Source organism: Grammomys surdaster, unplaced genomic scaffold (assembly GCF_004785775.1).
Source record: "Grammomys surdaster isolate TR1022 unplaced genomic scaffold, NIH_TR_1.0 126158, whole genome shotgun sequence".
In the NCBI taxonomy this organism is placed as follows: Eukaryota; Metazoa; Chordata; class Mammalia; order Rodentia; family Muridae; genus Grammomys; species Grammomys surdaster.
This window is the reverse complement of record NW_021620966.1, coordinates 9,503,497-9,531,486: the sequence shown is the minus strand read 5'-3', so window position 1 is coordinate 9,531,486 and position 27,990 is coordinate 9,503,497. Positions and strand designations below refer to the sequence as shown.

General features: G+C 39.5%; 1 protein-coding gene and 1 pseudogene across 1 annotated transcript; one reads left to right on the top strand and one right to left on the bottom strand.

Annotated features, from left to right (window-relative positions):
- Positions 1–214: 214 nt before the first annotated feature.
- Sass6 (SAS-6 centriolar assembly protein) lies at positions 215–26,726 on the bottom strand. The gene is made up of 16 exons (XM_028757318.1): positions 26,670–26,726; positions 24,930–25,009; positions 24,443–24,547; positions 23,141–23,312; positions 22,372–22,437; positions 21,024–21,143; positions 17,397–17,588; positions 11,590–11,784; positions 11,393–11,482; positions 11,137–11,316; positions 10,675–10,756; positions 9,479–9,615; positions 8,194–8,319; positions 2,051–2,142; positions 468–562; positions 215–371 (listed from the first exon to the last, which is right to left on the bottom strand). Exons 3-16 carry the CDS (start codon positions 24,469–24,471, stop codon positions 265–267), a joined length of 1,683 nt encoding a protein of 560 aa, XP_028613151.1. The 5' UTR covers positions 24,472–24,547; positions 24,930–25,009; positions 26,670–26,726; the 3' UTR covers positions 215–264.
- Positions 14,243–14,969, top strand: LOC114612364 (annotated as a pseudogene).
- Positions 26,727–27,990: the final 1,264 nt, after the last annotated feature.

The following is a 27,990-nucleotide window of genomic DNA, read 5'->3' as shown; positions in this document are numbered from 1 at the left end:
GCAGGTATATCTTTGATTTAGTGTTCCTATTCAGACCAACTGGCAAGAGTCTGATACAGTCAGTGACATTTTTTTGAAACATTCTGTTCACAGAAAATACCATTTACTCGGAATCCTTATCAATTTCCTAAGTTTGTAAATGGCAGCAGTATTATAAAGAATCCAAACGATCTAACAGGAACAAGAAAAAAATGGTTTTGTTATTAATGGTCTGTTAAATCATTGGAATTTCTAAACTGTCAGTAAGCAATCAAAGGTATTGGATTAACTACTTGGTAACTGCCCAGGGAAATACGATGAAGATGAAGAGGGGAGAATTGTGGGTTTGGAAGATGTCTGCAGTGCTCCCAGCATGCCATCTTTCTGATGGTCTGCAAGAGACAAAACATATAACCTGTTACTACTTTAGTCGTAGACACATCTAATGAAACAACATTGTACCATACACAGTACACAGGTCTTCTCACCTGAATTACTAAACAGATTCTGGCTGAGTCCACGTAAAGGAATGCTGTCTTCTCTTTTCTTCAAGTATTTGGATTCCAATCCTAAATTTTCGCCACTTAAAAAAATAATTTTTGTCTTAAATTTCACTTCATTGTTCACTTTCTCTGTTGAATGTTCTTAGTTGACAAAATCGAAATGCTCTAAAATACCTTAATAAAAATTTTTTTGACCACCTATGTGATCACATGATGACCCAACTTGACAACTCCACATCTGTGCAAATATCCCAAAATTCTGAAGCTTCAGAAATCTGATGTACTGGTCGTCTCAAATGTTTTGATTAAAGGAGACTTAATTTGTGTATTCTTCACGGGTTTCTGAAGCAAATAAAACACTCATCTATACATAATATCTTCCTTTTAGAAAAGGTCAAACTTTATAGTAAATCCTGGGATAAAGACTACAAGAGAAATAAATTCTATGAGTATTGTAAGATTATATGTATCATGGCAAACATGGGGGGAATGAGAAAATACGGAAGAAACCAAGTTAGAGGCTAAGAATACTATCTTGAGTTTACTAGAGTCAATACAACATAACCATTAGAACAGAAAAAGGCATACATAATACATGACAGGAAAAATAACTGATTTGAGAGTACCATTAAAAAACTTTGTGCATGTAGGTTTGTTTATTTTAACATGTATGGGTGTTTTGCCTGCATATATGTCTGGGCACATGTATGCAGTGCCCTTGGATGCCAGCTGAGTTACAAAGCATGTGAGCCCCCAAATGGGTGTGGGCCTCAGACCCAGGTCCTCTGGAAGAGCACAACTGAACCATCTCTAGCCCTATTTCTGAGACAGTGTCTCACAGCAGCTTTTGTATTTACAGAAATCTACCTGTCTCTGCCACTTGAATGGTGGAATTAAAGGTGTGTATCACCATGCCTACCTTTAAAGGGGATTTCTATGTACAGATCCAAATATTTGTAAAAAGCAGTCTTCACTTACAAGAAAATCTTTTACTATATTATCTATGGGAGTTCCTATAATTTAAAACCACATATCAGAGAAATCACTTTGTCATAGCTAAAAAAGTTCAAATTTTCCCACTTAAAATATCTTAGATAAGCTGGGCTTGGTGACACACACACCTTTAATCCCAGCATTTGAGGCAAAGGCAAGCGATTTATCTTGAGTTTGAGGCCATCCTGGTCTACATAGCGAGTTTCAAGACAGCCAGAGCTACAGTTAGACCCTGTCTCAACAAGAAAGCAAGTCGTAGATAAATACGAGGCTTTCAAACACTGCCAACACTGTGTAACGTGACTTCTGCAGTGCTAAACTGCTGCAGCAGTCCCACCTGCTGTCCCTGAGAAGCCTGGCCGGGATGGGCTCCTAGCAACAACATCCTACAATCCCTGTAACTCCAGCTCTGAGAAGTTGAGATCCGATGCGGACCTCTGTGGGAACCAGACAGATGTGTTGTGTACACATATGCACACAGGCAGAACACTCATACACTTAAAAATAAAGAAATCTTTTTTAAAAGAACTGACTTTCAAAGAGAAGAAGAAGCTGCATGTCCCTTGAGTACTTACTTTTCCTTATCAGTTGAACAAGCCCTGTTAACAGCTGCTCCTGGCCCATCCATGGATGTGCTTGGTTTTGTAAGCTGCAAGTTAAACTGAACCTGTGGGGAGAACACGGCTCATGAACTCAGAACTGAGGCAGTTCCACGCTCACCTGAGTGGTTAGGTTTTGCTTCTTGATAAATCTAGATAATATAAAGATTTTGCCTATATTTACAGCACGAGCACTTTTTGGAGGCTTCAGAACCTCCCCTTCCCTCCCCTCACCAAGACAGCTTCCATGATACAAGTAACAAGGTAAAGAATACACATGATCCTCTTAACAGTCACTCGGATGTGAATGCTAATGCATTTAGGTCAGTTATAGGACAGAAACCACCCGAGGTGTAGTTGGCCTGGCAGCACATGCTGACATCCCATGTGCTGGAAGGATCAAGAAATAGAAACCAAAATTACAGTGAAGTAACTTTTTGCCCCAGGTAGAATGGCAATTATCAAAATAAAAATAAAAACACATTAACAAATGTTGGTGAGGATTTTACAAATAAGGACTTCATACCCTGTTGGTATGGATGTAAGTAATCATAGTGGCTGTGAAGACCAATACAGATGTTTTCAAAACGGTACACATGGAATTACTATGAATCTGTTTCCTTCTTGGGTGTACACAGAAAGGAATCAAAGCAAGAGTACAGAAGAGAGAGAAAGCACACAAACACTCACTGCACCACAGTTCATCCCGGCCAAGACAGTCCGTTTAGGTGCCTGTTAACATCTGACGGGAGATTAAGATCCCAAACATGCCGGGCAGTGGTGGCGCACGCCTTTAATCCCAGCACTTGGGAGGCAGAGGCAGGCAGATTTCTGAGTTCGAGGCCAGCCTGGTCTACAGAGTGAGTTCCAGGACAGCCAGGGCTACACAGAGAAACCCTGTCTCAAAAAACCAAAAAAAAAAAAAAAAAAAGAAAAAGAAAATGTGTGTGTGATAAGACACACACACACAAGGGGGAGGGGGAGACTGATTTTTTACAGCAAAATTGACAGAAATTGAAGACATCACCTTAAACAAAATAAGGTAAATACAAGTATCTCTTATTTTCTCTCATTTTTGAAAGTAACACTTCCCCCAAACCAAGGACAAGAAAAAGATGCCAAGTACTGGGCGCAAATAGGACCAGGCTAAACTTTCCGATCACACACAATGAAATCACAGTGGTCCCATGTAGGCCCAGCACACTTAAAAAACGAACTGTGATTCTCAGCACCAAATAATACACAGAACAAAAAAAACCTTATATGCTACACATGTACAATCTGACTCCAACCAGTGAGCCAAAGACTTTGGAAACTAACTACAGGGGTTCTGCTCACAGGTCAATATAGTCACTGGATGTTGCACATTTGGGATGATAGAAATAGCAAAGCAATTCCTATAAAAACAGCCGACACTGAAAACAGTCTACAGAGACAAATCAGACCTTGAAACTGCAACCAAGTAAGTATCTTTTAAAAATTATCTTCTTTACAATTGGAACAGACTCTGGAGTCTCACAATAAACTATCCAGAATATAATCCAAAACTACTTAACAAAGAACCAGGAAAATCTAAGCAAATTTACTGAAGAGAGAACACAAAAGATAGGATAACAAACATCAGAGTGCAGGAAAATGCTTTAAATCAGCCATTATAACTGCTTTAAGCAGAACAAACACTCATAAAACAAATGTTTAAAAAAAAAAAAAAAAAACGGGCTAGAGGACATATGAACTTTGCAGTTGATCACAAAGTGAATCACCTCCCTGGCTTATACAGGGCTCCAGATTTAGCACCAAAGGAAGAGGAAAAAAAAAAAAAAAAGGAATGGAAACAGAATTTTAGAACTGAAAAATGAAAAAAAACTGAAAAAAGAAAAAAGATCTTTACCAATCCCACATCTGATAGAGGGCTAATACCCAATATATACAAAGAACTCAAGAAATTAGACTCCAGACAACCAAATAACCCTACTAAAAAAATGGGGTACAAAGCTAAACAAAGAATTCTCAACTGAGGAAACTCAAATGGCCAAGAAGCACCTAAAGAAATGTTCAGCATCCTTAGTCATCAGGGAAATGCAAATCAAAACAACCCTGAGATTCCACCTCACACCAGTCAGAATGGCTAAGATCAAAAACTCAGGTGATAGCAAATGCTGGCAAGGATGTGGAGAAAGAGGAACACTCCTCCATTGTTGGTGGGATTGCAAGATGGTGCAACCACTCTTGAAATCAGTCTGGCAGTTCTTCAGAAAATTGGACATAGCATTACCTGAGGACCCAGCTATATCACTCCTGGGCATATACCCAGAAGATGCTCCAACATATAACAAGGACATATGCTCCACTATGTTCATAGCAGCCTTATTTATAATAGCCAGGAGCTGGAAAGAACCCAGATGTCCTTCAACTGAGGGATGGATTCAAAACAATGTGGTACATTTACACAATGGAATATTCGGCTATTAAAAACAATGAATTCGAGAAATTCCTAGACAAATGGATGGAACTAGAAAATATCATCCTGAGTGAGGTAAGCCAATCACAAAAGAACACACATGGTATTCACTCACTGATAATTTTGGATATTAGCCCAGAACCTTGAAATACCCAAGATTCAACTCACAGACCACATGAAGCTCATAAAGAAGGAAGACCAAGTGGGGGTGATTTGGTCCTTCTTAGAAGGAATAACAAAATACTCAAGGGAGCAAATATGGAAACAAAGTATGGGACAGAAACTGAAGGAGGGGCTGTCTGGAGACCATTCCACCTGGGTATCTATCCCTTGTGCAATCACCAAAGATAGATGCTGATGTGGAAGTCAGGAAGTGCATGCTGATAAGAGCCTGATATACATGTCTCCTCAGAGGTATGCAAGAGTCTGACATATTCAGAGGCAGATGCTCACAGCTAACCTTTGAACTGATCATGGGGTTCCCAGTGGAGGAGTCAGAGTGAAGACTGTAGGAGCTGAAAGGGTTTTCGGCCCCATGAGGAGAGCAACAATACCAACCAACCAGAGCCCCCAGGGTCTAAGCCACCAGGCTGTGAGCACATAGGGAGGGACCCATGACTCCAGCTGTATATGTAAGGGTGGAGGGCCCTGCTGGGCATAGGTGGGAGAAGAGATCCTTGACCTCATGAAGGCTGGACGCCGAGTGTGGGGAATTAGAGGGTGGGGAGGTGGGAGTGGGGTGGGGGCACATCCTCATGGAAGTAGGAGGGGGGATGAACTAAGGGGTTCCTGGGTGGGGGGGGAGGGAATGGAGTAAGGGGAGACCATCTGAAATGTAAATAAAATGTTCAATAAAAAAATAAATTTGAAAAAAAAGAACTGATAAAAGAAAATAGTCAATGGCTAGGTTCAACAGTAGGAGGAAGCCAACAGAGAGATCGGTAAGCTCAGCTGGCGCAGCCGTGTAGAAGGGGCTAACGGCGTGGGAGGGGCTGATGTGTGGAGAACTGGTGCTAAGAGATTTCAAGCCAGTGTGAGCAGAGACAGACCCTACCTAAAAACATCAAGGAAAAAGGCTCGGACATAGAGCTTAGTAGCAAAGTGTGTGCTCAGCAGGGAAAACATCCAAACACTTAACATCAATACATCAAAAGATTTTTTTTAATTTTAAAGTTTCATTATCCAAAAGGCCATCTACAATATAAAGAAGAGCCAACTGGCACAGTGGCTCACCCCTGCAATCCCAGTGCTTAGGCAGACTGAGGCGTGAGGAACATGAAGTCAAGGATAGCCTGGGCTACATAGTAAGACTCCGTCCTAAAATAAAACAGAAATGAGGGGAAATAAATGAGAAGAAAAAGAGATACAAACTGACAGAAAACATTTCCAAATCATTCTTCCGATGAGGAACATAGTCCAGGATATGTAGGGAATTATCCCAATAAGAAACTGTTTATTATATTTTGGAACCGGCTGGTAAGATGACTCAGCGGATTGGGAAGCCTGCTCCTTAGCCTGATAACCTGAACTCAATCCCCAAAATTTATACAGTGGAGAGAGCCAACTCCCACTAGGCAGTTTTTTTGTTTTTTTTTTTTTTTCATTGAAAAAAGTACTTCATGAAACAGATATACTGAGGGCAATAGAGAACATGAGAAGAGTTAATCTCAGTAACTTTCATTTTATTTTATTTTTAAAGATTTATTTTATGTATATGAGTACACCATCGCTCTCTTGAGACACACCAGAAGAGGGCATCAGATCCCATCACAGATAGTTGTGAGCCACCATGAGGTTGCTGGGAATTGAACTCAGGACCTCTGGAAGAGCAGTCGGTGCTCTTAACCACTGAGCCATCTCTCCAGCCCCTATTTTATTTTTTTGAGACATGTTCTCTAGGTAACCCTAGGTGTACTGGAACTTACTGTGTAGACCAGATCTGGCCCTGACTCATATCAATCAGCCTACTTTTGCCTCCCAAGTGCTGGGATTAAAGGCCTGCACCACCACACCTAGCTCTCTGTAAGTTTTAGGGAAATGAAAGTTAAAACTACAATGAGGTAGTTCCATTCACCGACTACGGTGGTTACAATTGAGGATTCAGTCTTGGAAGGATGCAGATCTTAAGTAACAAACTGCTGGTAGTATACAGTAAGTTTTCTCCTCCTCTTTCCTCTTCCTCCTTCTTTCTTCTCTTCCCTGCCCCCCCCCCCCCACCTCTTCTTTTCTAATAGAAGCCCTATGTAGCCCCAGCTGTCTGGACCTTGATATGTAGAACAGGCTGGCTTCAAATTCAAAGAGATCTGCCAGCCTCTGCTTCCTGATTACAGGGGCTAAAGACGGAGAACACAATGCCCAGCCCAAGCTGGCTTTGAGCTTTCTGCTTCAACCTCTGGTTCCGTGGCTTGCATGTTATCGCCTTCCTGTTTTCTTAGTAAACTGGAAATAATATAGTTTAGGATAGGATAGGATAGGATAGGATAGGATAGAATTCACAAAGAAAGATACCTTTAGTAAAATATTTAACTTTATGCTTTTTTTCCGTTGTTTTTACTCTTGAGGGTTCATGGTTAAAAAAGTATGGAGGGGCTGGAGAAAATGGCTCAGCAGTTACTAGCACTTGAGTTGTTGCAAAGGTCCAGCACACGTTTCCCAGCATCCGTGTTAGTTACAACCACATGTAACTCCAACTCTAGGGATAGGGTACCGTCTTCCGGCCTCCACAGACACTGGCACACATGTGACACATACACAAATATGCACACATGAATAAAAACAAATCTTTAAAACAGAAAATGCAAAGATCATAAAACAAGAGCTTCTGAGAATTAAACAAACATGGCGGGGGTAGGGGGGTGTGCTCATGTGGCAGTGAGACAGCTCATTGGATAAAGCCACCTGTGGCCAAGCCTGAGGACCTGACCTCAACCACTGGAACCTAAATAGTAGATGGAGAGAACTGATTTCTAATTGTCTTCTGAATACCCCGTCACACACACACACACACACACACACACACACACACACACATACACGCACACATGTACATACAGAGGAAAGAGCAACACACAGACAATAACATGTAATTTAAGAGTTGGACTCAGAAGCCTGAAGACAGTGTCACTTCCTTCTAATTCTAGCTACTCGGGAGCAGAGGCAGGAAGACGGCCACCCAGGACAACATAGTAAGACCCATCTCCAAACAACAAAACAAACAACAGAGACTGCCCATTTTGCCCATATATTTAAGACTATGGAACTAGGCATGAAAATATTCATTGTAATAGTGATGATCAAGACATAAACTGAATACAATAAAAATATCTGCTAGTAAATCAAGTGTGAGAGGCCTGCTTCTCATGTACCACTTGAGAAGTGTGGGCAAAATTCCACTTTAGAATTCGCTGGCTCTAAGCCTGCCCTACAAACATGAATAAGAAAGGACTCTGGTAGGATGATGTTAGCAATCTCTCTTCAGCTTTCGGACTTAGTAAAACTGAGTACGAGTGCCGAGGTGAGTAGGACCATGCCAAGATGCCGCATACTGATGCTGTACGGACTGTGGGGTTCTGCAGACACCTGGGGCACTCACTTCCTTTAGGCACAGGCTACATAGTCAGCATTCATCTACCACATTATCTATCTAGCACTTGGCTACCTTTGGTCCAGAAGCTGGATGGCTGGTGGTTTTGGCAGCTACTACATGAGGAAAAGCATTCTGGAATGCGAACGCAGAGGAGACAGGATAGCCAATTCCACAGCTTGGGTAATTTAGTCTATCAACCTAAAAGGCAAAATATAAAAAAGATGAGAAATATTTCTAATTTATAATCTGAAGTATTTGCTGGCCTAATTACTAGTTAAGAGTAATATCTCAGAGGCCAATTTTCTCTAGCAAGACACCACAAAATTCTGCTTTTTAATAACCAAAGGCTGGGATCTCTTTGGTCCACCTAGAGGGCCTTCCAGACTAGCTTTGCAAGTATGGGTCAAAGAAGCTACTGGGCTTGCTTGCCAATGATGGGGCTAAAACAAAGACTAGCGAGGCCCTTGGATTATCCAGCCTTACAGAGAAGATATGAGGAAGAGGGAGAGAGAAGTCATCCACAGTCCATTCAGAGAGAAAATAATTTCATCAGATTGGGTTAAAAACAGGACTAACTAGTGTCTGTAAACAGACAAGTTGAAAAAATGCTTCGTTAGAGAAACTACAGCACCAAGCATCAGCCAGGACAGGAAGCTGTCTGGTAGCCTAGCAAAGCTCTGTGTTCAGCTATGACTGAAGAGTGCTCTTGTATTCATGCTGATTCATCAGGAGACCACATCTGATGATGATGACAGTCTGTGTAATTGCTATGGTCAGGAGGAGAGCCGAGGTCTTTAGCTTCTAATAACCAAGTGCACAGCCCTCTCAGACTTGCCATTCCACAGTGGCAGGCCGCCTCCGGCTCTAAAGAGCTGCCTTTCTTCTCCCCCATTCCTTGGGGGAAAGCTAGAAATGTCTGTCTCATGATGCTCACTCAGACTTGAGAACCAACAAACCCATGTTAATAAAGCTACCCAACTCTTTAGTTTGCGATCGAATCAGCATAGGCTTTTCTTTATAGTAGTTCCAAACTTAAGAGTCTGAATCTTGAATTTTCGTTGCTTGAAATCTTCAAAACAATCTTTTCTCTCTGTGTGTATTCATGTGTATTTTATCTTTCAGTAATTATTTCTAAAGAAAAGTCTTATAAAGTCTGCCCTTCACACTTTATAATTGCACACATATGAGACTATACACACATTCATATACTCACAATCATGTAAAGGCATGAAGACTGCTCTGAAACACAGCCTCCTCACTAAGAGCATGTATGTCTAAGCTGCAGTCAGGGCAGTATATACCACCCCCACTGAGTAACTGTGGGCCTTGAGGAGCAGCCCTCCCGACTCAGGCTTACCACATTCAGGTTGGGAGAAAGCCCGCTTCTGATGGTGTTGCTCGTAGAATGTGCGGGTGGGGTGGCGGAGGTTCCCAGTGTGTCTTGCTTCCTTACCAGCTGATTTTCATTTAGCTCTTTGTTTAGCCATGTGATTACTTAAATAGGGGAATAAAAAGCAAAATCATTTCATAATTTACTATAAGTACTTTCTCCCTCCCCTCCTTTTTTTTCTAGACAGGTCTCAATGTAGCCCAGGCAGGCCCACAATTAATGGTGTTTCTGCCTCAGTTGCTCAAAGGCTCAGATCACAAGTGTGCAAGATTATAGCAGCTATAAGTAGTTTCCTGTAGTGTTCAGTTTCTTTTTCTTTTCATTCTTTCTTTCTTTCTTTTTTTTTTTTTTTTTGTTTTTGTTTTTCAAGACAAGGTTTCTCTGTGTAGAATCCTGGCTGTCCTGGAACTCACTCTGTAGACCAGGCTGGCCTCAAACTCAGAAATCCGCCTGCCTCTGCCTCCCAAATGCTGGGACTAAAGGCATGCGCCACCACTGCCCGGCTAGTGTTCAGTTTCTATAGCTGCTTTATACATGGTCAGACAATGTAAGCTTGAATCCATGTTTCTAAGTAAAGAGGCTTACTTTATCAAGAGCTACATGGGACTTCTTATTCTATTCTCTCCCAAGGACTTAATTCTGCAACTCAAAATCTTGGACATGTTTTGCTTCTAAATAGTATCTTTCAGACACATAAAATTCACAATTTGAAGTCTTGGGAATGAGAAAAGGTTCAATTAAAGTTTAATCTTGCCAGGCATGGTGTTGCATGCCTTTAATTCCAGTACTCAGGAGACAAGAAGCAGTCAAAGCTACACATGGAGGCCTTGACTCAAACAAAATAGCAACAAAAAAAAAGGCAAATTGAAAACAGAAATTAAGCCAGGCGGTGGTGGCGCACGTCTTTAATCCCAGCACTTGGGAGGCAGAGGCAGGCGGATTTCTGAGTTCGAGAGTTCAAGGCTAGCCTGGTCTACAGAGTGAGTTCCAGGACAGCCAGGGCTACACAGGGAAACCCTGTCTCGAAAAACCAAACCAAAAAAAAAAAAAAAAAAACAGAAACTATTTATGTAACAATATTTTCACTTACCTGCATTTGACTAATTTGAATAAAAATTTCAAATTAATAAAACTTCTTTACAGAAAAATATAACATTACTTACATTTTTCATTATTTTTCAAAAGTTGTTTACTTTCTTCGAGTTTCTGAACTGTAGTTTCTAATTGTTCTTGTAGTCTGCATACCTGCAATATCAATATCATAGTTAGTCAAAGTAAAGGTTAGACTAATGCAATGTGTACTATTAAGTCAATGTCTGATTATTACTACAGCTAAGTGAGAAAGAAGAAGTCAATTCAACTATATAATGAAATAGTTGATTACAAGTGTACATACCTACCCATTCTGCACATATGAGAACCAAGGCATTGGAGTACTGATGACTAACTTTTCAACTAGAATGGGTTATTAACATCTACCTAATCTAGTGGGGATTTGTTTAAGGGGGGAAAAAAAAGACAAAGCAACTGTCTTCACACAACCAAGCTCAAGCTTTCCCGTCTACGTGGGGAGGCTCACTAACTACACAAAGCAGTCCTAGCACAGAAGCAGGGGCAGTGACCACCTCTTGCTCCTTGGCTCGAAGAGACTGCCCAGCATCCTGCGATTCCTTTCGCTCCTTTTGTAGCATTTCTTCTTTCTCAGCCAGTAGTTTTTCTTGCTGTATAGTAACTGTATTCTTCAGTTTCAATTTACCCATCAGAGTTTTAAGATCTCCTTGTAACTTCTTGATAATCTCATTTGCCTATGAGAAAGCCTCATATGAATATTTATGTAACCAAATGAAATATTAATATTTGGCTAAACATTTCAAAGCAAACCTTTAGAAGTTCTGCTGATAAAGATTTTATTGTAGCTTCAAGTTTTCCCAGTTGTATCTGATTTTTCTCACCATTCTCTTCTAAGGCTACCTGCCAGGAACAACAGAAGACAAGTAAGACACTGTGTGTGTTCATGGGAAGCATCACAGTCCATGGAGGAAATGCAATCTATTTATTTTTAAACTTTTACAAAAGACCTTTTGCTCTTGGATGGTATCGAATGCTTCTTTTGTTCTCAGAACAAGCTGGTCTTTATCTTTGATCTCCTGTTCTAAAACGGCCACTTTTGTTTGTAGCTGGTTAATATGCTTTTCTTTCTCGTGGCATTCAGTATCCAGAGTACAATTCTCTCTTCTCAGAGAAAGGACCTCTTGCTTGGCCCGCTGCAGCTCCTAGAGGTTGGTTGGGAGAAGGAATTATTATGCATCATATAAAGGGAAAATTAGCCAGTTATGCAAAACTAAGGTGTCTTGGGGCCAGAAAGATGATTCACTGGATAAAAGCCCCAACTCCCCTTCCAGAGGATGAAGTTCAATCCTGAGACCCACATGGCAGCTCACACCAGTCTGTAACTGAGATTCAGGAAACCTAACATTGTCTTCTGGCTTCCATAAATATGAGGTACTCACATGGTATAAAGACATACACATATAGACAAAACATCCATACAGATAAAAAATAATAAATAAAAAATAAATAAAATTTAGAAACAAAGCAAAATGAAACCTCATTACCTTAAAAAAAAAAACTTTTTTAAAAACTAAGATGCCTTAAAAGCCAAAAATGTCTTCAAGGATAGGCCAGTGGGGTCTCTCTTCACAGCGCTCAGGGGCTGGGGCAAAATCATTATAGCCCTGGGATTAGCCTGAACTACATAAATCTTTTATCTCAATCCAAAAAACAGTTTTTATTAATTTTGAGGTTCTAGTATATTTTATAAAAGCCATGAAAAATCTCTCCAGTGATATGTGTAAGTTATAGATTTGCATACAACTGTAAAACATACTATTAACTGAAATATGCCAAGGAGAAGACAAACCAATTCTGATTTATAAAAAAAAAATACTATAACTTCTTAAAATGTATAACAAGAATTTTATAACTTACTAACTGAATCTAAGAATAGCCAAGTGTAGAAGTTATGGTTGTAGAATTAGTATTTTCTGGTTGACTATAGGTATGGATTTTTTGGACTGAGAGCTGATACTGTGTAATTTTTCTGTAAGATTTATTTTTATTTTATGTGTATGAGACTTTCCTGCATGTGTATGTGCAGCACATTCATTCCTGGTGCTTAAGTGAGAAGAGGGTGGTAAACTGGATCTGTGGTTATGGATGATTGTGAGCCACCATGTGGGTGCTGGAATAGAACCTGGGGCCTCAGTGAAAGCAACAACTGCTCTTAACCACAGGGCCATCTCTTACATTAAAATTATTTTCTATATATAATAATAAATAAATATGTTAACAATAAATAAATATGTTAACAATAAATGAATGTTAACATATGTCAATACATATGTTAACATTTCTGAATTGTTCTTTGGTTTATATTTAAAGCAAGGAAAAGAAGCAAATAACTGTTAACTAAAAATAGATCTTAAAACAATCTAGAATAAATCACTTCTCAATAGCAACCCAACTGTAACTAATCTAAATCCAGTAAGTAATACCTAGGGAATTGTTTGAACAAAAAATATTTAAGATAACTTTATAGTGCCCAACAATGGTTGTCAGAGCAAACTTTGGTTTCAGACAGACTTGACTTCAAATCAGAATATGTGTACTGGCAACTGTGGAAGTCTTACTTCTTTCAGTGTCCTGGTTTATAAAGTTATCTTGACGTGTGTGCACTCATTTGAAATAATCTTTAATGCAGGTTCCTGGGAAGGAACTGACATGAGATCACCCTTGCTTTATTGGGAGACAGGGTCTTGAAGAGAGAGAGCAGGCATAGAAGTCCCAAGAGCACTAGACTGGGAAGAGATAACTGCCGGGTATAGCATGATAGGGACCTTGATGGAGAGAGACCCTTTAGTTCTAAGAACAAAGCAAGTTCTGTCTTAGTGGTTTCAAGGGGTGAGCAAACTTCATACCATGTGTTACATGTAGCCTGGCCTATGTGCCAAGGGGTATGAAAGCTGGCACTAGGGAGGACCATGAACTTATCTCAAAGCTCTTCAGTGGGAAGGGCTGCAAGACCACAGCTTAACAGCCTTATCTATTCTGTCCCACAGAGAGTTACAGAGATTCGTGGCCTGATATCTGGTAGAAAAAGGCCTGTGATCTAACATAAAAATCCCCCCAAATACTTCAAAAATCCTCATTAAACTGCTAACATACTGACTGTAGACAGTCAATATCCAATAAATGATAATTACTTCAGGACACTAATGCCACAGTGAGAAAGCAAAGTTCCTCAGGCACAAGTTATTCTCCATAGGTACTCTGCAAATCTTGGAAGAGAGTTTCAGCTTAAAAAGGAAATGTCTCCACATGTTGGATCTCCAGATGGAGGCACTGTATTGGGAGGTTGTGGAAATATGAAAGTGGCGCTTGGCAAAGGAAGTTAAGTCACAGGGAACATGTTCTCAAGAGATGTATCATGGCATGTCCCAGTGTTGTCACAGTTTCCCCCAACCACTTCCTGTCCACTGTGAAATGAATAGCCCCCTTTACTACATGCCCCAAGTACATTGCATCGAATTCTACGTACAGCCAGAATGAAGCTTCTGAAATGGTGAGCAAAAATCAATGCCTCCTCCCTTAAGTTGTTTACATACTATTTTGTTACTGGTACAAAGATAACTAACACAATGAAGTTCTATAAAAACATAATTGCCGACAAAGATGATCAATGCAGCTCGGATCAGTCAGAGGGCCTTGGCAAGGGTGGCATCAGGGTGCTGTCCGAAGTCCACCACCGTGACTGAAGCCCCGGAGTGGGGGTCTGCGCAGAACGTCAGATACTTAGCTCTCTGTGGTATACTGATGAACAGAACCCTTCCACCATGTGCCTCAGTTTTGCCAAAAAAGAGATCTGTGCAAGAACCTTCTTCAGAATCACTGCGCCATTAGGAAATAACGGGAGGAGTATTCAGAGAGAATTATAGAGTACTCAATGCAAGAAATGAATGCTGTTGTATCAGGAATGGAGGATTATAAGCATTTCGTTCCTTGGTGTAAAAAAATCAGATATAATATCAAGGAGATCTGGATATTGTAAAACCCGATTACAAATTGGGTTTCCACCTGTTTTCGAGTGATACACATCAATAGTAACCTTGGTAAAACCACATTTGGTAAAGGCATCTGTACTGATGGGAAACTTTTCAATCATTTGGAGACTATTTGGCGTTTTAGCCCAGGTCTTCCTGGCTCTCTAAGAACTTGTACCTTGGGTTTTTCAATTTCTTTTGAATTCCACTCCCTTCTGCACTCTCAGCTTGCTACATTGTTCTTCAATGAAGTCGTGAGACAAATGGTAGCGGCCTTTGAAAGAAGAGCATGTAAACTCTATGGTCCAGAGACAAACATTCCTCGGGAATTAATGCTTCATGAAATTCACCACACCTAAGAGGAAAATAAGAGCTGCCTCCACCTACACTTGACTACTTTGTTCACTTTTAGGAAGTCCTTTCGCCATCCACTGAGAAGTCAGAAAGCATTTGTTAAACTTGCCTTGATTCTAAGCCTGCTCCATTGAAAATTTGCACATTGAATACGGACCCACTTGTACATAGAATTATTTCTTCAATCAAGTGTAACTCTAAGTAGCATGTACATTTCCAGGCTCCTTCTGCCTTTGTAATAACGGATGTCATCACTGTTGCTAGGATACCACATTCCTCATTTGAGTACACAGATGAACAAGTCTTTTAATTCTCACCTTACATGAAAGGCTAGCTGAGATACAATGTGTGTTATATTTACCATGTCATGTTTAAGTTATTAGGTTCAGAGTATTTGTAACTTATTGTTATTGGGCATGCCATAAGGCTTAGGGTATTTGAGTAACCATATATTTAACATTAAAACTTTGATTTAAAGTACTGCTAATGAAGTCTTAACTCTTTGGGTATTTTAAATTGTTCTTACAGGTAGCAGTAGATAAGTCAGTGTTGTTGGGAAGTTGCTTCCCAAGTGTACTGAGTGGGGTTTTTGTTTTTGTTTTTGTTTTTCATTTTTTGTTTTATTTGGTGAGTGGTTCAGAGCTCTGAGCTACTTTTCTAGACATTTGAAACTTCCTCCCAGGTGCTTTGCACTTTGACAAGCTGACGGTGTGTCAGAATTTTGTCTGCTAATGTAGGCGACAGATAAGTAAGTAGTTAACATGTCTCCAGCACTGCACAGGCCATTTCTATTTATTGTACATACTCACTTTCAAGAATATTCTAAACTGATATTTTTTTAAAAAACAAATCAGTATATGGGTTGAAGTCATGACTTAATAAAGTTAAATTGTTTATTTTTGTATTGTGGAAAAAAAAACTGACATAATTGCCAGGTGGTAGTGGTGCACGCCTTTAATCCCAGCACTCAGGAGGTAGAGACAGGCAAATCTCTTGAGCTTGAAGCCAGTCTTATCCACAAAGTTCCAGGGCAACCAGGGCTACACAGAAAACCCTCACTTGAAAAACCAAAACCAACCCCCCCAAAAACAAAAACAAACAACAACATAAGATTGTTAACACACTGACTAGTTTGGGGATTTAGACAGAAGAAATCATATAGCATTAAAATAAAGCCATTGGCTTACCACGGCACCAAGTGTGAAGTCAGAAATGCTGCACTATTACAGGAAGGCTATAGGATGTAAATCCACATACACATCTATTGTTGATGCAGAATGTTCCAAGGATCTACACATAAAATGAGTGGAGCTTTGGCTTCTACACACTATAATGAAATAGAGCATTGAGATCTCTGCTAACAAATATCTGTTTAATAGAAAGACTTTAACAACTAGAAGCCAGCTAAGCATGGTGCCACATACCCTTAACCACATAACTCAGGAGTTACAGGCAAGCAGATCTCTAAGTTCAAAGCTAGCCTGGTCTACAGAGTTCCAGGACTTCCAGGGATACACAGAAACTCTACCTCAAAAAACAAAGCAAACAAACAAAAATCAGAAACAGTGGTGCACGCCTCTAATCCAGCCATTAAGTAAGGTAAAGCTGGCTTGAGATCAGGAGTCTGAAGCCAGTCTTGGGGACACAGAAAACCCTATCTCAAAACACATAAAAATAAATCTGAAAATAACTTCTACTAAAAGAGACTCTCCTTAGTGCCAAGGCACTCACAAATGTGCTGCGGCAAACACCAACACTGTTTCCATTTCTCTGATGTGCAAGGTTTGAAGCTCACTGCAGAGCACATGCCAAGTACACAGAAGGCCCTGGGTTAAATCCCAGCAGTGCAAACCAAACATTTCTGTGTGCTTGAAAGAAAGAGGCAAATAACAGATGGGTTACAATCCTCTCTTCCCTGGCTGGCTGTAGAAAGCAAATAACAACAGAACTCTGTGCTGCAGCCTCAGTACGTCTACAATGAGGTTACGAGTGGCACCTAAATAGGGGGTTAATTTCTGAAATCACTTCCACAGTGTCTGTCATTACTTAGCACATGCCCAGTAAGCAACTGCTACTGTACCGTCTAGCAGTAGTATTCTCACTGGTCATTCCACTTCACAGAGCTGCTAGACTAAACTTGTCAACACTGACCCTGTGAGACACGGACACTGCAGTAATATTAAAAGGAACTGAAAGAATCTGAGGGCTGCTCCTGTGAATATTTCAACTCCAAACTAAAATGCCAGTCTGTCCCCATTCTGTCCTGAATTAGCTCCGTCATCTCATTTGCTAATCCCTGTTTTCTTTACAGTGAGATGATCATGGTAGTGCCAAAAGTTTTGCGCAGAGCACCCAAGGAATAACACCCACTTAACAACACAGTAACTACAGTAAAACCAAGTGACCCAGCCACAGCAGCCAGCACCTCATACCTCTTCCACACCAGCAAGCTTTGCTTTCAGTTCTCTGACAGTGGAGTCTCCTTTATACTTCCTCTCGGTAAGCTCCTTATTAGCTGCCTCTAACTCAGACAATCTGCTCTGTAGCTGGTGGATATTTCGTTGATGGAGGGCTTCCAGATCCTTTTTCTGTTGTTCATGCTGCTGTTGGTACTGAACTTGTGTCTATTATAGAACAGTATGTCAAAGAAGAAAGAACAGAACTATAAATAAAGATCAGAAAAAGCAAAACATCATTTCTTCATCATTTTCAGATTTCCCTGCTTAGAAAAAGTCTGTATCAATTACAGATTTCATGAAAGAGCGAGTTAGGTAAACAAAGGTAATTTCCAACACTGAGGAGGTGAAAAACCCAAGGATCAGGACTTCAAAGTCATTTTCTGCTACACAGCAAGATTGAGGCCAGCCTGAGCTACACAAGACTCTGTCTTAAACAAAGAGTGTAACCAGAGTGGTGGAGGCAGAGAAGCAGATAGTCTTGCTTGTAAGGAGTAAAAATATAAAATCCCCAGTTACAAATATTGTTTATTAAAAGTATAGATAAAAAAAAAAAGGAGGGAGCCAGGTATGGGGATGAACTCCTTTAATCCCAGCACTCAGAAGGTAAAGGACAGGAATCTGAGTTCCAGGACGGCCAGGGTTACACAGAAACCCTGTCTCAAGGGAGGAGGGGGAGTATGCAGCAACACCCTACTGTAGCCCTCTGCCATAGACCTCAAACACTCAGAACTCATTGTTGGAGTGTCATTTACCCAGTGGTTCATTCTTTTTTTTTTTTTTTTTTTTGGTTTTTCAAGACAGGGTTTCTCTGTGTAGCCCTGGCTGTCCTGGAACTCACTCTGTAGACCAGGCTGGCCTCGAACTCAGAAATCCGCCTGCCTCTGCCTCCCAAGTGCTGGGATTAAAGGCATGCTCCACCACCACCCAGCAGCCAGTGGTTCATTCTTGTACCACATAGTTTTATCTGTATTGTGATATACAGATTTTTCTGCCATTATTCCCTAAACAACACTGTACAACAACTGTTTGCATCACATATATATTGTATTAGACATTGTAAATAATCTAGAGATGGTCCAAAGTATAGATGTGCACAGATTATATGTAAATAGTATGCCACTTTGAATAAGGGACATTTGAGCCTCTGTATACTTCAGTATACTGAAAGAATCTCTGCAATTATTTCCTTGTAGACACTAAGTGACTCCCGTACCTGACAAAAAATGATGCTTAGAATATACAAATAATTCCTAAAAATTTAGAGAAAATAGTAATAGGGATAATTTAACAATGAGCATGTTGAATGGGTATTACATAATCACATTGGTCAGTATGCATACAAAAAATGCTCATTATTATGTGGTAGTATTATAAACTCAAAGTGGCAGTATAAACCTCCACTGGAAAACAGGCAGTTCCTGCTAAAGCTAAACAAAAGCCTACATTAGAACCTAAATTGTGCCCAAGAACAGGGAGTGTACACATACACACACAAAAAGTGGAGTAGGTAGATCATATCAGTTTAATATGTAAAAACAAAATATCACAAATAATTCAAAGGCCAGTCAATAGGAAAACAAATGAGTCACAGTCTAGATATATAATAAAACACTGTACAATAAAAATAGGAAACCATATAATTGAATCCCAAAGCTGTTAAGGGAAGGAACTAATACAGAGACATGCTCTTTGAGTCAACTTATGTTGAACACCTCATGCGGCAGTCTGAGTGAAAATGTCCTCCACAGGCTCATAAAGAGTAGCAGTATTTGAAAGGATTAGGAGGTGTGGCCTTATGGAGTAGGTGTGGCCTTTCTGGTGGAAATGCATCACTGGTTCAGTCTCTCTTGCTGCTGCCCATGAATCCAGATGTAGAACTCTCAGTACCTCTCCAGCACCATGTCTTTCTTCATGCTACCATGCTGATAATAAACTAAACTAATCCTGTTGAACTGTAAGCCAGTCTCAGTTAAAGGCTTTCCATTATAAGAGTTGCCATGGTCATGGTGCCTCTTCACAGCATAGAGACCCCCACTGAGACACCCCGTAAGAGTAGCACACAGACTGGAAGGCACATAAGGAAGCCTTAAAAGGTGATACAATATTTTAAATTTTAATTTAATTTTAAAGTTATAATCATTTTTAAAACCTAGTTATGCTGGGGTTTGGGGGTGGCATTATGTCTTTAATCCCAGCACTCAGGAGGCTGAGGCAGGCAGCTCTCTGTGAGTTTGAGGCCAGCCTGATCTACAGAGTAAGCTCCAGGACAGACGAGGTTGCTACACAGAGAAACCCGTCTCAAACACAAACACACACAAACAAAAATCTAGTTATACCCTTAAGAGAAAATAACTAGCTAGTATTAAGTGCATTAAAATTTATTTTTAAAGCTATAAAATAGAAGGTAAGAATGACATCTCTACAAAACAGCAAGTGGAGTAAAGGTAATTCATAGAAGAGATAAAGAATGGTAAAATGTCCTGTGAGAAGAGGCTTAGCTTCATGAAAAGCTCTTAGAGGAACGGATGCAAGAATCCCCTTAGTGCCTGTGAGGTGGCAAATATGAAGATGATTAATAGGAACACAGGGAAACAAGAACCTTTGGGATTCCCATGTAACATAATCTTTTTAGGTGACAAGTATGTATTGAAAAACTTTTATCTGGAAGTGTCACAATGTAAACTGTGAAAGAAAAGAAAAAGTTCACTGCAGTATGGTTTAGTTTGGCTCACAGTAACCAAAATTTCAAAGCCACCAGTTTGGCAAAAAGTCAATCTAAGTTGTATCAGAATGACAAATAATAGTGTGTAGCATCAAAACAAAAGTACTTGAACTGATACAGAATAGTACCTTATGTTAAGTTTTTTAAAAAGTTATAATCAATATAGCTAATAAAATGGATATCTATAATCATAATTTACTTTGCTATAAATTTATAAACAAATTATTTTTGCATAGCACTTATATATACATATAGAGAAAAGTCTACAAAACTACATCAAATTATCTGCCCTGAGTTAAGCATCAATATGACGACCTTAAGGGAGGACGATCACCAAGCTAACCACGAGGGCTGATGGCCGGGAAACAGAGCACAGTAAAATGCCTAGACTGTAGACCTCCCCACACAGAGGAACAGATGAGCTGCTTGGTTTCCCTCCATGTGGATCCTCAACAACTGGAGCGGGGGCTGTCCCAAAAGCCTGTCTATGGGCTGTGTTCTTCTAGCTGGGCTGCCTTGTCTGGCCTCAGTGAGAAAGGATGCAAAAGACTTGATGTGCCAGGGTTGGGGGGATATCCAGGAAGCCCCCACTCGCCCAGAAGAGAATGTGAGGGAGAAGGGGAAGGATTGTGGGAGGGGGGCAATGAGCAGGATGTAAAGTAGATAAGTTTAAAAAAAAATACTAATTAGAAAAAAATGCCTACGCTGGCTACATAATCTTTTAGTAGTAAGACTGAAAAATAAGTTTTAAATTTTGATTTTATGTACTGGTTAGATGTTTGAAAAATTTAAAGCAAACATGTATTATTTTTATAATTAATGGAATAACTAAGAATGATTTTAAAATGACATTTTCCAATTGCCTTTAGTGCTCTTACCTGCAAGGCTTTCTCCCTCTCAGCTGTTAACTCCTGAGAGTGCTTACTCGTCAGTGATGCCGTGTGCGAGGCCCATTCACTCCGAAGCTTATCTAACTCTTGCAGTTTTTCTGATAACGTCTATATTAGAGGTCAATACAACATATTAGGACAGTCTCTTGAATACGCTACACTCAGGTTAGAACACGAAGGACTTAACAAGGATACTGCAAAGGAAGTTTCAGCTCTTTAGTACATACTCAAAGGAAGTCAAGACGAGATCAGAAACAGCTCTAGAGCTGCACTGGCCACGGGTGAAACTTAAAACTGTTAACTTCATCTAGCTCTCAGCACCAGAGCCTCTCATCCGACATTAAGAGACTGGGGATACCAAGTCTCTCCTACGTTTACTTCTTATACTTAAGCACAGCAGCATGGCCCCCAGGAAACCATATTGCACACAAGTATCTTCTTCCTACAGCCATGTTGCTTATCAAGTACTTTCACCCTAGATTTCAAAGGTGAAGGGCAAAGGTGGAGTGGGTATGGTCCAAACCATGCTAAGCCCATTGAAAGGATTAATTCTTTTAAAAGAGAGAGAGATTAATTTATTTTTATGCCTATTGTTGATTTGCCTGCACATATGTCTGGATCTCCTGGAACTGGAGTTACATTGTGAGCTGACATATGGGTACTGGAAATTGAACTCAGGTCCTCTGGAAGGGCAGCCAGTGCTCTCAACTGCTGAGCCATCTCTCCAGTCCCCAAAGGATTAATTCTGGTCTTAACACAGGACGGAAGGGAATGGAGTTAGGAACTGAAAAGTCATTTTAAGCCAGACAAGTAAGATGAATAAAATGAAAGGGCTGATAAGAAGAGCCAAGCCCGCCGACCTAAGTTTGACTCCATGTACCCATGGTGGGAGGAGAACACCAAACTCACAAATTGTCCTCTGATCTCCACTTCCATGCCATGGCACACACATGCTTACACACACACACACAGACACACACACACATAGACACACACACACACAGACACACACACACAAAACACACATACACACAGTTTGAAAGAATAATAATTTCTTTAAAGCAAAGACAGTGATACATGCTAAGCAGTGTCTTATTTAATGATGACTTAGAAAAGGTATTGTATGTTAGGGGTGGCAGAAATGTTTGGGTGGAATTAAATATCTAAAAGAAAGCATCAATTTAAGATAATTAACTGTGGGGGAAGAGGTGCAAAGAGTGGATATCCAACAGCAATCTATTTTGAAAGAAGATACACAAAGGCTTGGTTTTAATTGTAGAAAGAATTCAGGACCAATTTTGGATTACTTGCAAAGACAAAATGAAATTTGAATTACCTCTTGTGTAATGTGCAGTTGCCTGGTAACATCATCTAGTGATCTAGTCAGCGATAATTTTTCTTCCTATTTATAAAAATAAAATTATGCAGCTTATAATTGAATACAGTCATCCATAGCCAAGTACCAGCATCATGCAAAGAGCCCGTTGAGCACACTCAGGCCTTTTAAACTAGAACCTGCATTTTCACAAAATCCCAGCTTTGTGTGCCCTGAGCACTCACTATGTAACTACTTGAGCATTTAACTGACATTTATTTCCTTACAGAATCACCATGCTGCTCTTGTACCACACACTTTATCTTGTGAGATTCACAACATGTTCATATACTTACTTTCAATACACATCATAACACACACACACACACACACACACACACACACACACCTTTCTTTCCTTTCTTTAAAGGAAAGAGTAAGTGACAGATGCTGGGCAATCTTATTTAATGATGACTTAGAAAAGGTGTTGTATGTTAGGGGTGGCAGACTGTGTGTTTATATACTTATCTGCTGGCTGATAAAATGGTGACCTGGAATGTAGGTGCCTAAGGCCAGGAGTTGTAAATATCTGGAGCCTAAGCTTCTGCTGGTCTAGTTCCAGACTTAGTTACAGGCAGTAGCTAAATGAGAAACAGTGAAATTCACTACAGAAAAGCAGCGGGTGTGTGTGTGTGTGTGTGTGTGTGTGTGTGTGTGTGTGTGAATCCACAGTGATTTATAAGTACTTAGGTCCCTAGTTTAAAAGAGTAACTTAAATTTAAAGATGTACCTTGCTACATTTCAAACATCCTGCTAGAAATTTCTTTATTTCTACATCATTTCCAGGTAAGAGCTTCAGTGACAGGTGAATAAGATGCTTAAAAGGATTTGTCTCTACTACATTTAAAAATACCGGTGAGTTATCCAAGAGAGCAGCTGAAGAAATGAGCTGCAGCAGAAACCTGTGGAGAGAAAAGCCACATTACAACACACTTACAGACCTGCGAGACCCTGCCACTGTATCACATGCCACAACTCAACATGGTGAAAGGGAGAAACTAAAAATCATTGGAATGAAGCATGGTCCTAATGTTCACAATGGGAGACAAAAAAGGAAAGAGAGAAAGCAAAACCCAGAAACATAAACTCATCAAATACCACAGGGGTGACCAAAGTACCAGCTCCTTACTGCGACAACTTACCTTTAAGCAAAAGTAACAATTACAGATTTATCCTTTTCCCTATAAATTCTCAGATTGACCCTATAGCTTTGATTGATAAGAGTCCTTTATAGAGAATTATGCCTAATAAACATGAAAAAAGAGCCAGGCATGGTGGCGAGTGCCTTTAATCCCAGTACTAGGGAAGTAGAGGAAGACATATCTCTCTGAGTTCCAGGCCAGCCTGGTCTACACAGTAAGTTCCAGGACAACTAGAACTACATAGTGGGCCCCTGTCTCAAAATAATAAGATAAAATAAAAAGAAGAAAAAATGGTACAGGAAACATTTAAGTTTCTAATAAAACAGTATTTTAAACAATACTCATCAGTTGTTCAAGCCAAGAAAAAGCACCTTGTGAATTTTACATGAGCAGGTGTCAGCAGCACGTGACCATGACATAAATATAACCACGAACATAACGAATCATAAAAACAAAAATATTATTAAACAGTTGAACTAGCTTGGGGTCTGAGAAGGCTCAGCAGTTAAGCACAGTTGCTGCTTTCTCCCAGGACTCAAGTTCAGCTCCCAGCTCAGAGAGCTAACATCTGCCTGAAGCTCCAGGAGGTTTGACACTCCCATCTGGCCTCCAAGGGTGCGAGCATACACACAGAGACACATAAATAAGAAACAAATCCTAGGAAAACAATTTTTTTTAACACCAACTAACTTTAAAAACTACATCAAGCCATACAAATTAAAGGTCAAATATTTCTTATTTTAGTCAAGACTTCTTAAAATTTGGGATTTAGTTGAACCATAATCCCGGTTTAAAAAAAAATAAACTGAAGTATTTGCAGTACATGGAAAATAATGTTGTCAGCACTCATCCTTCAAAGGGAGTCCAGTGCTCCCGCCACTCAACCTCACCTTGGAGTCTCTTTCACGTGCTCCTGCATACACTGCTGAAGGAGGTCTATAAACTTCTGTGGAAAAGCTAAGAAGTCCACCAGGAGACCTTGCTGCAATTTTAAACTACACAGAAAACAGAAAAACAGCTTTTGAGAAACTTAGTTACTATATTTAGTTATGATTCATAGAATATATTATTTACTAACGACATTATTTTAAAAAAATTAAACTAGGGATGCTTTTGATATGTATCAACCTTATCTAACAGGAGTTATGAAATTCAGCTACAGCATCAAATTTCTGAGCTGCTTAAATGTAAGTCTGATAATCTATAAAACGTTCAACTTCAAGAATATCCAGGAAACAACTGTAGGGCAGTCAGTATTCCCGGAATAACTTACCACCTGAACAGGTATGTGTCTCAAAAAAGAACAGTGTAAACACGTTATAAAATTTAAAAAATAATTCCTAGACTATATAGAGGGCCAGCAAAAAACTAACTTACCTTTGAAAATCTTCCTCAGATATAACAAGGTTATACAGAAAAAATGGATCTGTATCATCAGTCAGACGGATGACTAAATCCTAAAGAAAAGATTAGAGTTTCTTAGTGTTTCTAGTAAAGCTTTTGTAAAAGATAAATTATTCAAAACAACAACATATCAGTTATACTTCAGAGTCCTGCTTTAGGGTGCTGCTCATTTTTATTAGTCTTTAGAGCACGAGCATCTAACTGAGGGTAGACATTCGGCTCCTGTGAGCTGTTAGGGGTATGTGGAAGCTTACCAAATGCCAGAAGTTAACAAAGTATCTTCTATGAGGCTCAGAGAAATTTATATACCAGATTTGCGCTCCATGGCATCATGGCAAGACTGAATAAATTTATTTTTGGCTTCCCTCAAATTAGTAAAACTGACAGTTATCTACTCAAGAAATGGAAGGGGCTCTTGTTGCTCAGATAGAAGATGAAGTATCAGGTGACATGTTTCCAAGGCTTCCCAAGAGGCCTCCTGCTCCAGCTGGCCACTGAGGGGATGGTCCATCTGTTTCATTTCTAATGAAATGGGTTCCTCTCTTAAAGATACTTGCCAGGTTGTCAAATTTAAAGTGTGACAGAGCATCATAGATGGCAGGTAGGTACACAAAAATTATGAACTTCAAGGTACAAAGAAAGCGGGCATACTATGGGAGCTAACAAAGAACTTGAAGAAAATTGACTCATTTCTCAGCAGCTAGAGGGTAACTGGAAACCTTGAAGCATTTTATCAGTGAAGCTAAAAAATGCAGAGGTACCATATGTAAAATTAACAAGTAAGAACATATACTCTCTGTTCCAGAAAAATCAAGGAACTAGGGGCTCACTCCGCCTCAGAACAGCCCATGGTTCAGTAACTTCTACTTAAGTACTTCTTAAAACTCACCTCAGATGCTACTGAAAACCAACAACAAGCCAACACCTAAAGTTACTGCCAACTACAAGATGCTTGCATGTGCTCAGGGAAAGCTGCAACACTTAGTCCTATGGCCCATATTCTTAGTGCTGTTATTATCATTATTTTTTTTTTAAAGACAGGGTGTCAATTATGTAGCTCAGGTTGCATCTCAAAGAATTCTCAATCCTCTTGCCTCCTCGAGTGCTGGGATTACAAGCATACAACACCATATTCAACGTAAAAAGTTCACATGGAATTTATACTCTAAAACAAAATGAAGAGTAAGGTAATCTTTTAAATGTTCAGGGCAAACCCAGAATGTTACATCAACCCCTAATTCTTCTTGGATTTAGTAATGCATGGTATAATTACATTTAAATTGCTGACTTAAGATTTCACCACCTTAGACTTACAACAGTTATAAAATGACTCAAAATTTAAAAAAAAAAAAAAGAAAGAAAGAAAAAAGAAAAGAAAAGAAAAGAGGACTTAACAAAAGAGTAACCCTTTAAAAATAATTCAGCAATTGTTATTTCAGTTCTAAAAAGATTGAGATCAGGGAAAGCACAGTTGACTATGACCACAAACTGGACAGTAGAATGTCTCACTCTTTGGGGAAACTGCAAGAGTCACCATGTATGGAATATAATGGATAAGCATCCCTGATAAAAACCACCTTAGTGATTATAGTATGACTAACTCTGGGTAAGAAAAGATCTCATTTTCTTAAAACAAAACAAAAAAACCAAAACCACAATAATACTCATGACACACACAAATGATCATATTTCAAAAAAGAAGTAAATACGAACCTTTCTGTGTACTGGGTTAGTAAGTGACTGTAGTTCAATGCTTACTCTAACGCTTCCTCTCCTGTAGGAAAAGACATGACCGACTCAGAAATGTTCAAGCAACATGAAGTTTGCTATCTTTACAACAGATAACATTTTTATCCTAAACCACAAGACTTTTCACAGGTGCCCTCAAGCTTATGAACAGATTTTTAGAAAGTACACTGGACATAAGTCTTAAGTCTGTTCCTCTAGTAAGTATCCTGGTAGTTTTTAATGGAAGGCTAAATATTTGTCACTTTTAAAATAAAGGTACTGTGGACTAAATATGGTGAACAATCAGGATGCCTATTGCTAGTATTCTGGTAAACAATTTTACTGCCGGATTCTAAAAAGCATCTACTAAGAGACAGACCATCAATTCAGTAACTACTTTTAGGTCTAAAAATTACCATTTCAATGATCAAACTGACTCACAAAGATATACCATCTTAAAAAGTTAAAATATAATAATGTTTGCTTTTTTCCCCCTACCCCTATAGGGTTTCTTTGTGCAGCCCTTGCTGTCCTGGAACTCCCTCTGTAGTCCAGGCTGGCTTCAAACTCACAGAAATCCACCTGCCTCTGCCTCCATAGTGCTGGGATTAAAGGCACAAGCCACTACCACCTGTGTTTACATTATTGTTAAACTCAAGAAAATGACAATTACTATCCTGTTACATACATATTTTAATTGCAAAGCCAAATCGACATAAAGTATTGTCTATGCAAAGTAGAAAACTCAGAATTCGGGAGGTAGAGAAGTTGGACTTCTGAGTCTAAGGCCAGCCTGGTCTACAGAACAAGTTTCAGGACAGCCAGGAACTGGCTGGTTTCTACAGAGTAACTCTGTCTCAAATAAATAAATAAGTAAGTAAATAAGTAAATAAATAAATACCCTTAGAAATACATCACAGAAAAATCTGAGATTGCAGATATATTACTTTCTCTATTAGAGAAATCTTATTTTCTTTATTAGAAAGATTCATGATATAAGAGCACTAAAACAAATGAATAAAATCCCAATCCTTAAACATTGTTTGTATCTGATTAACACCCACCAGACCAGTCAAATATAGCTAGGCAGATTTCTTTCTTTTTAAATAAAGACCTTAGACCTTAGGCATAAGAGCTGGATTTCAGCCCATTGCTGTCATTCAGAAGCTGTGACCTTATTATCCTCTCAATTCAAACAAATAAAAGCTATTGTAAGCCAGGTACTCTGCTGGGTGCTAAGGATACAAACAGAAATAAACATCTGATTGTTATAGGACTTCCAGAGAAGACCTAAAGAAAAGGAAAG